The sequence below is a fragment of the Lepisosteus platostomus genome, chromosome 8 (genome assembly GCF_059453375.1).
Source record: "Lepisosteus platostomus isolate fLepPlt1 chromosome 8, fLepPlt1.hap1, whole genome shotgun sequence".
NCBI lineage: Eukaryota > Metazoa > Chordata > Actinopteri > Semionotiformes > Lepisosteidae > Lepisosteus > Lepisosteus platostomus.
In genome coordinates this window covers 44,933,827-44,950,751 of record NC_142618.1, presented here as the reverse complement: position 1 = coordinate 44,950,751, position 16,925 = coordinate 44,933,827, and the positions used below count along the sequence as shown (strand labels likewise).

Here is a 16,925-nt window from a genome sequence, read left to right as displayed (position 1 = left end):
AGATATTGCAAATATTTGTGGAGTTTCAAATACTTGTGAAGTCGACACCTGATAAAAAACTCAAAACATTTGGCCCCTTGCTAAGTTGTGTCAGAGTAAAGTTGTGCCATCAGGCCATATGTTTTAACACCACATTGGAGTTTCCTCAAAATTTGATTGTTCTCTGAAATGGAACATCTTAACATGTGTTAGTCTATGCCCATGGTAAAACTGTTTTCATGACAAGCTGAATGGTGACATAATTTGGAAGCTTTGGCCTTAGTACTGTACGTTTATCTGGTCAAATAAAAAATTAGCTAATAGCTCCATAATGAGTGCAGATAGGATGAAGGTTGCTATAGAACACAAGGTAGCACAAAATAGAAACACTAACAGGAACAAAAACTCTATAACAAACTGACCCTTCCCATGACTTTTGACTTTTCTTAAAAGTTAAATCTTCTCATGGAACATGTGTAGTAAACCATATCTAGCTATAATTAAAGGCCTTGCTTGTGACCTCTGACCTCTCTTAAATGTCAAATGCAAAACTGTGTTGTTATTTATCTTTAAAAGTAGCTAAATTTATTGTTACTGTGGAAGACAGATAGGCACCCATAAATTCTCTGTTCAGAAATAACCTTGCTCATAACCTTTGACTCCTTATTAAAGTGGAATGCAAAACTGACTTACAGGTACAGTATTTAAAGACAGAGGAGAGGGCTATACTGTAACGTGCAGTATTATAGGAAACCATAAATGCTCTAGCAGAAAATAATACCCTTGTCCATGAAAAGAGATGTCTCTTTGGACCCTGATGAGCTCTACCTTCTGCTATTTATTATTAATAGGAATGGTAGTAGTATAAAATCCTTATCTTTTGAGATGTAGAAATCATTTTCTATTTTACATCTTGAAATTTGGTTTAAGATGTCTCATTACAATAACAAGCCGCTCAGGAATAAGATTGATTTCGATGGACCTGCATTCAGCCTCCAGAGAAAAAAAAAGAGATTTGGAAGCAAAGATTATGGAGAAATTCTTAGAAATACAAGTAGTAGGATACTTGCCAAACTAAACCAGGAGGTTCATGATTAAGATGTAGAATGCTCTGATGCTGATTAGAAACTCATTCGAGCTTTGTCATCTCACAAATCTTACAAGTGAGCCTTGGTCTGAATAAGTGTTGTCAGTTATGACTGTGCCTTTTCTTTTCATTCATAATTCAAGGTGTGGTAAACTGCAATTGAAGAATCACTTTGACATGGAGTTGATGAGGTTGTGGCTAGTCTCTCACAGGAAAGTATTATGCTGTGCACCTAAACACATGACTCTTCTCTCATAGATGATTCAGTGTATATGGGCAAAGACGGGGAAATTGAAGAATATGTCCTGAATGAAGCGGGCATTATTTACTTTGGGGAAGCCAGTGAGGTGGAGACCAGGCCTTGGAATTTTGGACAGGTAATTCTAGAATTTCACAGAGCTAAACATGTAATCATTCACACTGTAAAGGAACAAAAACTGGATTTTCAACTGAAACAACAGACAAATAATTTCATTTTGATGTACACTGCTCCAAATATTGCTTTTTCATTTTTTTCAGGATTTATATTTTTTTCTTTGTTGCTTCCATTTTACTTACAGTTGTTAAATGTTTGCAGTGAAGCCCTTTTATGCTTCAGAGCTCCAGTGAATGTTGTGAAAAGCATGTTACTCTAATCAAGTTGTGACATCCAAAACAAATGTGATTCTTCTATGAACCTTTATTCATTCTTCCATCAGGAATGTAGTCTGAAACCAATCAGATAATTGAAAATGCTCCCTTCTTCTTGATCAGTAAAAACACTTATTGCTGCTCTAGATTAATAGGTATTCCTGCAATTTATACAACCTGTAAAGAAAATCACAACTCTTTTTCATTCTTTTGTTTAGCCAAACCATTTTTGTTCACAGGAAATAAAATCTATCGTACCTGATTAAATGTTTTGTGTGCTGTCAAACGAGGAGGTCTGCTCCTCTGTGTGGGGGCATCTACAACGTCAGGCCTTCGTGTACCTTTCACACCAAAATGGTCTTTAGAATATTAAAAAAAGCCGGGTCACCTTATTACTTAGCCCCTTTTAGTTCTTTTTCATTTGACTTGCCAGCAGCCAGCTTCTTTTTTCAGTCCTACAGCTTGAGATATTACTGTTTAGTTATTGATTTGTAAATGCAGTATTTAAAAGAAAATGTCTGTGTAAGAAAAAGCACCTTCTTCATGCTAAGAAGGCAGAGAGATAAAAAGACACTTCACAGCTGAATATGAATATACAGTACACAGTTTTTAAATTCCTTAAAGTGCAGCGGTTGATATATGAATTTGTCTTGTGAAGTAGCACGAGACAAATTCCTGAGAAGAAAGTAATGTAACCGCTCTCTTTAGCTACGATTTTATTTGTACCTGCTTGCAACACCCTGAACTTGGTTGCATGTTATCTGCAAAGTGTTTGCTGCTGTGATATCAGGAACTCTATTATCTTTGGTCTATATTGGTTATATGTATAATATTGGAGTCTTTGTGCTCTGCAGGTTTGTATTAATTTAAATGTGCTGTATTTAAAAAGGCACTTTAAGGAAGTCATAGAAACCTCCCCAAAATATCCTAACCCATGGCAGTTTCAGGATACTTACGCATGAATTGCTATAGCTTCGTGGACTACCCTTTATGTTCCCCTAACAGATATTCTATGAGAGTAGATAATTCAAAAAAATAAATAAAAGCAATAGTTATTAGCATGGTTGGTTTTCCCATTATAGCTTTTTAGTATATCTGATCAAGGAGACACTGGCCTAATTATTCGATTATGTATTAGAAACACTAATGGTTTGCTTATTATCTAGCAGACCAGAACTGTGTACAGCCTTCATTAGCAGATGAGGATACCATGCTATCTTTGAGGTCTCTGTTCACTTTGAAGATAGTGTGCTTCTAATTAGTGGCCAATTATTTCTCTGTTTCAGTGGTTGCTTGATCCTTCTCTACCACTCCAATAACTGAACACTTTCAAGTAGTAATAGCATAAAGAAATAATTAAGATACTAAGTTTGTTGACCCCTGTATCTTTGAAATGAAGGATAGTGAGAAACAGCTGCTGAGAAATAATTACTTCTGGATTGTTTTATAATAGAGATTACAAGACATTCTGAAGCATCTGTTTTAACTCTTGGCTTCCCAAGAATAAGAAAGCAGCATTCCCCTTTAGAAATCCTGCAGGTTGTTTCTTATGAATATATGTTTGACTGAATTACATTACCTTTTTGTATGCAGAGTTGAATTGAGAACAGAAATTTCAAAATGCTGTTAAAAGAAAAACATTAATTTGTTCCCTTTTTTAAAATGATTTTAAATAAATTGATCCTGAGTTGAGTGTTAAAAATTATAAAGTAGTATATGATACTGCTGTTTGATCATACAGTTTTTGTGGTGCAACCATGCAACTCCTTTAAAAAAAAAAAAATATATATATATATCCTACTGGGCTATTTACCCATTCAATTCTGTCAAATGGTATTTTGTGTGTGTGGTCAGGGAACTTCTTTCTGTCTGTCTGAGTATGGTCTATATGCTCTCTCCTTGTCCATTTCATGTAACCCGGAGTAATATGACTTCATCGGACAGCAAAATAAGTGTGTGTTTTTGTGATCTGTGAGTGCAGGTACAATAAATGGTCTTGTTGCTGTCTACTCAGTTCTAAATATACAGTTGCCTCTCACCAAAAAAAATTGTAACAACATCAAAGTAGCTTTGACCTCAGGCATTGACTTCCACACAGATCTGTAGTGGTAGTCACATATTCAGAATGCATGGTTCAATCAAGGCAGTTGTTCAGACTCTCAATAAGGTACCTTTCCCAACTAAAATTTTGGGGTCAAACTTCAATGTTGACCTTCTCCTGATGTAAGTAGAGGCTATGCAAAGCCTGGTTGACAGACAGAGACAGTGAGACCCTCTAATGTAAATATTACATATAAATAAAAATGGTTTGCTAATACAGTGACAGTACAGTATAGTATTGAATGCACCATCTTCTCCTTCCATTCGCAGTTTGAATATGGAGTTCTGGATGCCTGTCTCTTCATAATGGACAAAGCTCAGATGCCTCTCACTGGAAGGGGGAACCCTGTCAAAGTCAGCCGGGTAGCCTCTGCAATGGTAAGTAGGCCATTCAAATATACTTTCTACATTCATTCATTTTTTAACCACTTGTTCCAATTCAGGGTCATTGGGGGGCCCTTTTGGGGGGATTTTGACAAAGAGGCACTTGATCAGAATCCCACAGATGGTAGCTTCACATGATTGGCTCCTCAGCCAAGCACCCGGCACAAGGCAGGATACATCATGGACAGGACACCAGTGCATTGCAGGGCAGACACACGCCCACAAAGGCCAAGTCGATTAGCCTAACAGTATGTTTTTGGACGGTGGCAGGAAACCGGAGAAACTATATGAACATTGGGAGAACATACAAACCTCATGCAGAGAGCACCCCAGATCTGGAATCGAAACCAGGGCCCCCACGCTGTGAGGCAGCAATGTTAACCACTGTAGCTCCATGCCTCCCTATGCCTTCTACACTACAAATTAAATGTGTCTGCTATCTAGTTTGCCTTTCTTTATAGAACCAACAAACCATACTTTTATTTGCTGTGTACAGCAAATGGGTAAAGTAAGCACAAAAGATGTTACAAAGTACACATCGTTACAGCTTAAACTGAGCAAGTAATGATTTGCATAGCTGCCCAGCTGTTGCGAGTGTAGTGAGTGAGGTCTTGGACTTGTAACTGGAGGTTTGTGGGTCCACAAGCTAGGTGGGGTTCTTCTGTTGCATGGGCAGCTTCTGACGTAAAGTGCATCACTGAGATTGTATCAGTAAAATGCCCTGCTGTATAAATTTGGGATGAAAGCTTCAACCACACTGCTAAATAAAGTTTAGAATAATTCAAATAATGTAGTTCTGGAACAACTACATTGGAGAATCAAAGCACTGAGGTGTCTGAAGAGAGAAAAGTCCCAGTGCTCAACAGTGTAGTAAACAACACTCTCAAAGAGGACCAAAACCATCGATAAAACTTTTGGAGGCACTTGTGTGAGCCTTTTACAGAGAATCAGAAAGGAGAGTTATATTACTTATTTTATTAAAAAATTCCATCGCCTGACAGAGGACAACATTTCATCTGTGGAGCCTTCTTCGGCTGTCCACCTTCTTCAGGTAGAAGAAGGCTCCACAGACTAAATTTTATGTTTCTTTACTTCTCTTTTCAGGATGGAATAAGCCTTTACTTGTTCCTAAAAATGGGAAATTGTGGTTTAATGCTTGTGTGTTATGTATTGTCGCAGGTGAACGCAAAAGATGATGATGGAGTTATTGTGGGTAACTGGAGTGGAGACTACCTCTATGGCGTTGCCCCAACAGCCTGGACAGGCAGTGTGGAAATTCTGCTAAACTATGCCAGTGGTGGTATGCCAGTGTGCTATGGACAGTGTTGGGTCTTCGCTGCAGTCTTCAATACATGTAAGAGCCATTTTATCATAAATGTTCTCATTGGTTTATTTTGTACATTACAAGGGATGATAGATTCTGCTTGTGTTATAATCCTCATATATTCTCCATATTTTTGTATATAAAAATAGAGGAACTTAAGTTATAAAGAAGGTACATGGTGAGTTATTGGTCTTTTGAATTGTTTTTACTAAATTTAGAAGTGAGCATATTGAAATATTAGTGAATTGCATTACTACTGGCGTTTGTGCATGGAAATACGTGAAATTAAAGTTAAAAAGGTAGAGTTTCATTACATTTTTGTTGGAATTAACACTGGTCCATTTGTTTGGTTCTCCATAGTTAATTATGTTCATAACCACAAAGGTTTTATTTTAATAGAATAGATTACTGTTGAACTTCTGCCTGATTCTGAGAAGCTCTGACTGATTAAATTTGACTCACAAAGTTTGTTAGGAAGACATGTAGATCCACCACTTTGATAAATGGGATTCTGAATAGTCTGAGTGCCTGAAATTCTCTTGACAAAATAGCTACTGAATATTTCATGGCTTTTTGAAGGCAACATCCACTTCCTTAAACAGTGCAGTAGCACTGGGATGTAACAGCACTTACCACACTGTAAATAAACACTTAAACAGGAGTTTCAAGTGCATAGAAGGGTCTTATGGCTTTGGCTGACCTTGGTTGCCAAAGCTCCTTGGTTGCAGAATGGCAGGAGGAGGGAAAAATTGAGACTCTTGCTTCAAACACATTTTCCAAGAAAGCTGTGGGGAAAGAGTTGGGGAATTTATGGATACCAAGTGTAGGACAGTAGATGCATGTTATGTTCTAAAAATGTGGTGCATAAGATACACCTCTAGGCTGTTCCATATCATTTGGAAAACCAAACCAAAATGGAAATGTTCAAGCAGGTAGCTGCATCAGAGAAAACAAACACAATGTTTCAGCTGTGGAGCCTTTTTCAGGTGTCCAACTTCTTCAGGTAGAAGGTTCCACAGCCAAAACATTGTGTTTCTTTTCTTCTCTTATCAGGATGGAATAAACCTTAACTTGTTCCTAAAATCTGGAAATTGTCGTTTCATAACCATTTAAACCATGTGGTTTAATGATCCTTTAAGGGGAAATTTAGTGATCCAATTTGTGCACTCCCGAAATAGATTATAGGAGGGCACTGAGGTTGATACCCTTATTCTTATGAAAAATAGCATGAGATCTTAACGAACAACTATCAGAACCTCAGTTTAAAATCTCATTAGAAAGATGACACCCCCTGCAGCAGTGTCTACTCTCCCCATATTGGGGCATTAGTTTGGAAATTCTGGTCCAGACGGGAGAGTGCCACCTACTGGTCCACCCAGCAGTAGCCTTGTTTTCTTTTGAGGTGACCTATACCAGGACTGATCAGTTCCAGATTTACTTAACATTTGAGATGTAACAAAAGAAGACGTGAAGAATACAAATTAAAAAAAAAAACACTTTTTGGTGACTGAAATTGGAAATCATGTAATGATATACAGTATGGTAATTGTTAGAGCACTTGAATGTTAAGATAAAATGCTTAGACTTTGTAAGACGCTCCCTACATATGTTCTCAGTATGACAGTCAACACTTATTTGTGTTAAGTCAATATGTTTCTGAAACTTTCTTATAATGGCAAAACCTTTTTAAAATTTTGTGAGGAGGGCTTATCACAGCCTTAGTGGACAGGCAGATTGACCAGTCTTAAATTTACCTCACAAACTGATACAGGGCATACAGTACAGTGTGTTTGAGTCTTCCTTTCTTTCCTCTAATGTCTTTGTATTGGAGCATACATGCAAATAAGCATTTAATTGCACTTGTGCATATGACAATAAACTGAACTGAATTGAAGGCTGAGTGTGAGTGAACCGCCACACCATTGATAGTAGCTGGTTTAATTTGAAACACAGAGAGTCATTCACTTATTTGCAGGTAAAAATTAATTCTTAGACTTGAGTTTTAAATTTTTAGAACAGTTAACACAGTGAAACAAAGCAAAAATTAAACAGCCTTGAATAGGCCTCGAATTTGATAAGGATCTGAATAGTACTGTAGTAGTAGAGTTCTTTACATACTTAAATCTAATCTGTTCATTGATAAGAGATTTCAACATAATGTCCATGTCATTACATGCCCAGTCAGCTCTGGAATCATGGTAAAGTATGGTTTAGTATTCCAGGTAAAGAGAGAGAACGTTTTTTGGGGTTGGATTATGTAGGCAAACAAAGAACACCATGATTACCTCATTAAAATGCTCCTTTGAGAAATGTATATATTTTATAGGATAATAACATGGTTGCAGATCATTTAATCACTATTTATTATGTTCTGTTTTGTAATGTACTGTCTACAGTGTGTTGTGTTGTCTGTTGTACTGTGTCATCTGCTGCACTGTGCATGTCCGGAGACGAGCCCGAATAAAACTTCCAGTGTACATGTACATATGGCAATAAACTCCTCTACCCAGGACTGAAAGTCATTTTAGTACCAGCACTTGCCTAAAAAAAAATCTGAATTTAATCAGATTTGTGATCATCAGAAACGTTATTGCCAGTATCCTGTGCCTGACCTAGTCCAAAGGTAACCAATGGGAAATAATTAAAATAATACTTGATTATGATATTTGAAAAAAATACAGAAAAATACAAAGTGAGTCATGTTACTAAGATAACTCAAAAAAACTCACAGATCAGTGCAGGAAATATCTATTAGATTAGATGAGCAGTTTTCCTCTGATCAAGTAGTACAAGTATAGCAGCTGGGCCACAATCTGCAGGTATTAATCAGTCATTGGCATCTTTGACTAACAAGTCTCCTTGCCATGTTTAGGGCTGAGTGATGATTAATGGGGTTCTGATGTCATCATTGGACAAATTGCGTGGCAACTGAGACCACCATTTGTTATAGAACTTTAGCCAGAAAAAATAGGTCTTTAACTGGTTATAGTATCCTTAAGGAGATTTTCTGTTAGGGATTAACAGATAAACAAACGAATGTCAGAAAAGTTTTGTGAAAGAAGTAAGGACAGGTGGTAGGACTCCTTTTCAACACCCTTTTGTCCCCATTACATGCACTTCTGCAAATCTATGAAGGCTGTAAAACAAAGGTTATACCCAAGCCCAACAACATTTGTACAGTCATTGTATTTCTAGTGGGTACATCAATAGCTAACCTCATTATCACAAATACAGATTTTTCTAAAGCAAAAGTAACAGTTTTGGCTTTGTGGTCCCAGCACTTCTCGTAATACTTTGTTGGCATGTGGTTTGTTGTAGCTTATGATCCCAAGATTTTGTCAAAAGCTTTTTGAAGGATCTCAGTGAATCAGCATCCACATTGTATTCAGGGAGCTTATTCCAAATGCTTAATTCAATTGTCTTTGTAAAAAAGGGAGGCACCGACAGTATAATTTATTTCCCTAATATGATTGATTTCCCTAATATTTCCTTAATAGGATTTATAAATGTTTTTGTAGAGGTAGAGTAATGAAAAGGGTTTTGCTCAGTTTTCAAAGAGTCTTGATTTCAATTTCACCATTGCTTCATATCACCATATTGTGCAGTATTTTAGGTCAGATGGCACGTATCCCCTTCACTTACACAAGGGAGTGAATCAAATCTGCAGATGTCATTGTATTTGATACCAGAGTTTCCTACTCATGCACAGACTATTTTTGGCTTGCGTTGCCTTAATTCCTGGTTTTAGGATAAAAATACAAAGAGATTGGATGCGTAATTGTACACGTACAATCATTTCAGATATTTATAGTATGACTGCTCATTTTGGACAGGATGCAAGCTGTTCAGCACGACTAGAATCAAATGGAATTGAAAGTTCATTTTGTACTGAACATAATACAAAATAACAGTAAACAGAAGCACACTTCCTACTTTGTACGTGGTCTGTGTCATGAAGAATTTGAACATTGAACTGCCCTGTGCTTACCTTGAGCGAGGCGCTATCCATTTTCCCATATTATTCCAAGGGTCAAAATCTTGTTTCATCTTGTATTCCTCCAGGTGTGTACGACAATGTGACAGTTCAGTCTCAAAGCTTTCAATAATATGTTTTCTTTTTCTTGAAATATGATTTTTACCTTCTAAATAACCAATGCGGAAATCCGTTTCTGCCATGTGAAACTTTTTGATTGGGAAAGTCAAACTCACAACCTGACTTGTACAGCACAATTGCTATTCATGAATGTACTGTATATTGTTAACTGAGTAATTAACACAGTCTTACAATTCTGCAAAGTGTCCCTTTCTAAATATGTGCTGTTTATGCTGCAACAAAACAAATTACAGAACAAAGCACATAATGGGGGATGACACTGTAGCACGGTATTTAGCATTGCTGCCTAACAGCACTGGAGCCCTGGGTTCAGTTCCTGGGATTGTCTTCACGGAGTTTGCATGTTCTCCCCTTATTCGTAAGGGTTTTTCTCCCGCAGTCCATAGACATACTGGTACGGTTAATTGACTTCTGGGAAAATTGGCCCTAGGTATGAGTGTATCTGTGTCTGTCTACCCTGGGATGAACTGGCCTCCTGTCCAGGGTGTATCCTGCCTTGTGCCTGTTGCTTGTTGGGATAGACTCCAGTTCCTCCTTGACTCCGTATTAGATAAAGAGGTTAAAAAAAGAAGATAAGAGAACATTTTGATACTATTCTATTACTGTTATTTCTGTTATTCAGCTGCAAAGTTAAACTTTGGATAGTGTAGAGCGATGGCACAGAGCCTAGCAATAAGCTGCAACTAAAGTATTAGTCATTTACCTTCTGTGCACACATCTGAAATGGACCCTAGAGTGGAAATGGGAGAGAAAACTATATTTTGCTCAACTGAAAGCTCCACTAGTCTAAGCCGAATTTGGAGAAGGACAGAAAGTGAGGAGAGATTCTTTCTTGACATTGTGCCTGTGAGTGGCTCCTTTTTTTTGCCCGCTTGCAAGTTCCAGTCCCTTTATATGACTTGCTGTTGCTTAATGTAATGTATGGTTATTACATTAATATAAGTGATTACATTAGAAAACAAAAAAACCCCAAGGGTAGAAGTCATTAAGAAAACAATTACATGGATATTAGATCCTGGAGAAAGGCAAGGGGATATTTGAAAACAAATGCTTTTCATATAGATAAACAAGAACTTTAAATGAAATAGGGAATTAATGGTATATTCTTATAACTGCTAGATGTAGCTGTATTCACTAAATTTTCATTACTGATAAATGTATTTTACTTTATGTCACATATTACAGGTTATATACTGTATATTTTTTACTTTAATTGGAATTCTTCCTGACCTTTTCTCTGTGCAGAGCAATCTGTTAAGTAAATCACTGGAAAGCCTATCATCCAGGCGCAAAGTCTTTGTAACATGTGGTCTGCCCTACTCCTAACAGATTAAAGGAAGTTTAGAGTTTTGGGTGTTGAGGCAAAAAAAAGATAGTTGTAGCTATTTCATAAAAAAAGACTGTATGTTGTGCATACGCCTCTAAAACAAAAACTATAAATCATAATGCAGCTTCTCACTGTAAACCCCTCTGCAGACAGCTGAGGATACCAAAAAAGGCAAATAGCAGCCAAAAGTTGCTTCTAGTATGAAACAGTCCAGCAAAGGCTTAGCCTATAAATTTGCCCTAACTTAGCAAGGCCTGAACTTATAAAAAAGGTCTTTGACTAAACACTGCCCTCTGGCATTTACTTTGTTCAGGCAAGCCCAAATTTCGTACAATTTAACTAAACATCATACTATCAAGAAAAAGAAAAATCTATATACTTCTGAAGTTTCTCTATATAACAGAACCATGCTGAGTTTAAAGTTTGACATCATGAAAGATGTGTAATAAGAAACGTATATGCAAAGAAACTGTCTCCCTGAGCCTTCTTTAATTCTGAGATTACAAGTATAAGCATCTTGGATTGTAAATTGGATTTTCCCACAGTGATGCTTTGCTATGAAATGCTGCCCTTTTGATCGTTCCTAGTCCTGCGCTGCCTTGGGATACCTGCGCGGGTTGTAACCAACTTCTTCTCAGCTCACGACAACGACGGGAATTTAAAAACGGACGTCATTGTGGATGAAGATGGGAAACTAGACAGAAATCTAACTAAGGATTCTGTTTGGTAAGTTGTTTTATTTTATTTCCTCTGACACACACACACACCAAGAGAATTTTCAATGGTAAAATCATGGAGTTTATCATCACCTCCCAGAGTTTGTGAATGATCATACCAACAGACTAACCTTCTCAATACTATTTCAGAATGTAACAAAACAGCAGTAGTTATCTTTTTGTAATTTTACAGTCGTCAAATATTTTCATTGCACACTCATCTCCTCCAGAGTCGCCATTTTTATTTCCATTTTCTCCATTTCTGACCTCAGCACCCACACCGTGAATGATAAAGGGCAGCTGCTCAGAACAAATCCACATATTTCTGGACAGCAAAAGGGCTGCTGATCCAATGCAGCTGGGCCACAGTGCTAGAAAAAATATTCAGTGAATGTAAGAGTAGTGTTGCATAACAATGAAAATAAATATGAATCATAGTGTCATTCCTTACTGTCAGCAAACATTTTATTCCAATTATTTTCAAAGCAATGCAATTTTCAGTTTCACTTACTGCAGTTTTACTACTGTATTACCACCTCGTATCCTGATCTCTTGAGCTCTCAGAAGTTAAGCAAGGCTGGGCCTAGTCTTTACAGAGATGGGAGACAACTAGAAACAGCTTGTTATTATGAATTGTGTCATTGGAACTGTTATCTGAAAATCTTCCCTCTACACAAGCCTTGTATAACTAATTTCCTTGTATAGTGACTGGAGTTGCTGTGGTGTAGGGATACCACCCTGTGAATAAGACAATAAGCCAATGACCTGACTGTCCTAGTACTTGGTAATGGTCTGGATTGTTGTACAATGGCACTGGAAGTAAAAACTTCAACAAGATCATGAAAAAGACTATTGTATTAAATGTACTACTTGGTGTTAGAAAGTGTGGTACTACTTTCTCAATGCCATGCTTCCTCCCACCCATCCACTTAAAGAGCCAAGTTCTCTTGAACCAAGAATCAAGGTTTTGTGTCAACCAATCACCCTGGTGGGTGCCTGCAAGTGTAGTGCAGATGTGCAGAGCTGTTGAGCATACAAGAGAGATCAATGGGGAGGTTCAAGTGTGACGTTCTGGGCAGGAATGTCAGTATATGACAACATCCCAGCAGGAAGGCACACTTCCTCATGCTGCTCATGTAACAGTGGCTTTCAAGCCAGAGGAGAATGAGATATGCTGGATCCCTCCTCACTACTTGAGCCCCATGGAACATCTTTGGGATAAGATGGGACAACGTGTGGCATCTAAGGCAGAGACCAGTGAACACAGACTCTACAAGAAGACAGGGATGGAATCCCACCAGCATCACAAGCCTTGTGCAAAGCACAGATGGCAAATTTACAGCTTGCATGGCTTCTAACAGTGGCCACACATGTTGAAATGTCCACTTGTATAGTAAACTTAATGCAGCTTGGAAGAAATGATGTGATTCTGTACTGAGGAGAACTATACAGAGCATGAGGTGTTTTACAAACTTCCCTACAGGAACTATCACTGTTGGAATGAGTGCTGGATGACCAGATCAGACCTTCCAGAAGGTTTTGGAGGCTGGCAGGCTGTGGATGCAACGCCCCAGGAAACAAGTGATGGTAAGACTAGAAGAAGACTTTTTCTTCTTGTATGTTTGGGGAAATATTTTAGTAAAGTGGAAATAACTGTTGCTCAAGGAAGAAGCCTGTTCTTAGACAGTTTTTCAGTGCAACATTTAGTTAAATCAGCATAAGGGAACACACAGGTCTCAGTACTTAGAAATGCTATAAAGAATGACATATATCACAAGCACAGAGAAAGGAATCTCCTAGAATGCTACATGTACATCACCATTTTGAAGGCTGACCTCTTCCTCAGTTCAGCATTTATCTGTGGTACATTAAAACCAAGGTAATTTGTTTTGACATAATGGAAGCTACAATCAATCATCAATCTTCATCAAAATGCATCATAATTATTATTAAAAAAATATAATTGTGGTTTGCATGTACCAGATCATAGTTAACTGTGTAATTATGTGTAATATAATGTACAGTGTCTAAAATATTCCTTTGAATAGGAAGTACTACTTCTAAATCACAGCGTGTCTGTCAAGTATACATTATCAAATATTATTTAGGGCATGTTTTCTCAAAGTAAAGCTTATATCAATCTTTTCAAGATAACTTGTTTTTGACTGTTTTGTGACTTGTTCTCCATAATGTATGAAATTAAAAAATGCAGGATTCAAACTAAACATTCCATGAAATCCTTAACTTCATTTTAGGTAGCTGTTGAGGTTAAACTGGAGCAGTGGCACTGTATTTTCAGCTTGGAGAACCTAATTATAGTTTTGATCCTGTGAACAGAATTTTAAAAAATGTTTGCGGCAGAGCAGATCACTCTCCCAATATCTTGAATGTAAGTGTAGTAAATTTAACTTACCAAAAAGAATTCAAGAATTACTCCTCTGAATCAGAGCTATTTAATTAGCTAGCTGTGACTGGCTGCTTACTGTTGGTCAAGTTTTGCCAGGGTTTGAACTAAAACAGCACTACCTATGACTCTCGGCTTACTGTTGGCCACGTGTTGCCAGAGCTTAAAGTCAAGCAGCAAGTCTTCAACTTAACATGAAACATTTGTCCCTATGTCTTGCTGGGCACCTGCTGTATGCGGCTGCATTGTTTCAAAGGCTTATGAATATAACATCTCTCCTGAATCAAAGTTTGAGGTGGTGAGCTGAAAAGATTCCAAATCCCTAAACAGGGACATAACAAGAAAAATAACCGTCTAAATAAATGAAAAAAAAAAGATCTAGTAAAAGATGTCGTTTGTGAATAAAAGAAAACTCAAGGAAGTGTGCTTTTGGCAGGAGTTCCTTTTTAAAGCAAATTGTATAGAAAACCCTTCACTCCTTCAATCCACAAGAGGATCCACATCTGAGGAGCTGTTGTAATTTGGTGAAATATTGATTATCAAAACAATGTTTCATTTTTTCTGAAGAGGACACTTGGAAGAAATTACTATTTCACATTTTGTTTTTCCCCCTGAGCCTTGTTTATGTGTCAGACTTTCATGTTATGACTGGAATTCATTTAGTCATTGATTTCACTGGAAATGTAACTTGAGCTCAAACTGCAGACTCCTGCGCACAGGAATGAAATCCAATCTCTTTCTAAATGGCAGATTTCTTCCCCAGGTGGTTAATTCATTGACTAGTAAAACTCATCCTAGTCCATCAAATAATCACACTGGATTAAGCCAACACAAGGTTTGTTAACCTCTTGAAAAGCTAAAATCAAAATTGGCTCACTAAACACTTCTTTTCTCATGCAGGGATGTACAGATGTGGTCCAGCTTCTGTCCATGCTATCAAACAAGGAAGAGTATACCTTCCTTTTGATACACCATTTGTTTTTGCTGAGGTATGTTGTTTTGTATGAACAGTGATGTTTTATTGTTAATACTGCATTCATTGAGCTCTTTGCAAATGAGGCTGATTCTTAGCAGTCTGTATCCAGAGTGCTTACCAATGTGTTATTTTGGTTAGTATCTATCAAATGGAAAGTTATCATCAATCTTAACATTTGTGATTGATAACTGGTTGGTGAGTTAAAGGGTTGAAGATCACAGTATAATTACAAATATAATAACACCAGAAAATTAGACAACAACCTGTAATTCTATCATCTAAAAATGCGAATTTAATATTCTTTTATTGTGTTTAAATATGGGCAGCATAGTAACTAGTGCTGTTTTCTCATACTGTAGCTCTTCGTCCTGGGCTTGATGCCAGACTAAGGTCTCATTGGTTTTATATTTGCATCTGGTTTCCTATCAAAGACCATGCTGGCTACATGAATTGGTGTCTCTGAATAACCCCTGTTTTATGTGCCCTGAGATATACTGGTGTAGTCCCACCTTGACACTTTGTTACATAACAGAAACTCAGATATTTGGAAAATTAATTTCTTTATTTGGTATCATGTGAATAAATCACTTGGGAAAAAAAACCCATTTGAAATCAATGTCTTTCCCAGATCAGGTGTTAACCTACAGTATTTTCCTGAGATAGTTTACTTTAGTCTTTAGAATGAAGACTAAAAAGTGTTCAGGCAGCATACGTGCAAAAGCCATAATCCAGCCCAGAGCAGTTACTCAGATAAATCATACTTAATCCTGATTTTTAAATTCAAGATGTATAATGCGTCTTTTCTGCACAGTGACTCTGTCAATCTTTTACAGGTTAACAGTGATGTTGTTTATTGGAAAAGGAAGAAGGATGGGACTCAGGAAATTGTAAAAGTGGACCCACATCACATGGGAAAGATGATATTGACCAAGGAAGTTGGCCAAGATGAGAGCAAAGACGTTACTGATCTGTACAAATTCCCTGAAGGCCAGTAGGAAATAGATTAATCTATTAAGCAATGGGGTGTGAGACGTGTTCTGGAAAACAAACACTTTAATACATATCTGATTCCTGACAGAAAAAAAAAAAACATTTCACTTGCACTGGGGAATTAGTCAAACCTTCTAAATTTTTAATGCCTTTTTGCTATTTATGAGAGCAGTTTGCATTTTTATCATCACTGAATTCAATAAGACAGTTTATAGAATTTTCTTAAACAACTGAATAGTGCCTACCCACAAACATCAAGTGTACCGAGGTGCCTAGTTACAAAAAGCACATTTCACACATAGACAGCCTGTAGATTGCTATATTTGATCTCTTAGCAACAATGTAGTTTTTGTGTATAGCTCTATTTTATTGTTGTTGTTTTTTACTATCTTATCATTATTTTATCATATATTTTATAGAATACATTATGTCCTCTTCAAAATAATATAGCCAATGATATAAAATACTGTCATCTTGCTGCCACTAAATAACAAATCATTTGATCTTTCTATTATGACTTACTGTATAAATCTGCTGATATTTCAAGTAGCAAGTTGTGAATTTGCCTCTGGTTATCAAAACTTCAAACCACTTTCCCATGAATGGTTGTTATTAGGATCTGCCAAGGACTGACCAGCTGCAATAAGGCGAACAGTACACTAACATTTCTGACAAAAGAACTGTGTATATACAGTTTCTAACTGTGAGCATACTGTAGATCACAGCTCATAGATCATAACTTATTCGATTTTTCATGGCATTTCTTTAGGTGGGATCCTCACACCAAATATTTAAAAATAGCATCGATATTTTTCCTTTTGTTTATTACAATTATTATTAATCTAGTCAGTGCTTAAATCCAGGGCAAGATATAATAGAAAAATACATTTCATG

The 16,925-nt window shown here is 37.0% G+C and overlaps 1 protein-coding gene across 2 annotated transcripts in view; it reads left to right on the top strand.

Annotated features, from left to right (window-relative positions):
* LOC148657404 (coagulation factor XIII A chain-like) overlaps positions 1–16,925 on the top strand; it is a 57,595-nt gene that overhangs the window by 23,380 nt on the left and 17,290 nt on the right. The window contains exons 5-11 of one of the 2 annotated variants that reach the window (XM_088643644.1): positions 1,325–1,443; positions 4,067–4,174; positions 5,360–5,534; positions 11,533–11,671; positions 13,145–13,248; positions 14,966–15,054; positions 15,875–16,028. In XM_088643644.1, coding sequence (XP_088499770.1) covers positions 1,325–1,443; positions 4,067–4,174; positions 5,360–5,534; positions 11,533–11,671; positions 13,145–13,248; positions 14,966–15,054; positions 15,875–16,028 — 888 coding nt within the window. Of the gene's footprint in view, positions 1–1,324; positions 1,444–4,066; positions 4,175–5,359; positions 5,535–11,532; positions 11,672–13,144; positions 13,249–14,965; positions 15,055–15,874; positions 16,033–16,925 lie in introns of both variants that reach the window. The other variant, XM_088643645.1, reaches the window with a different exon arrangement.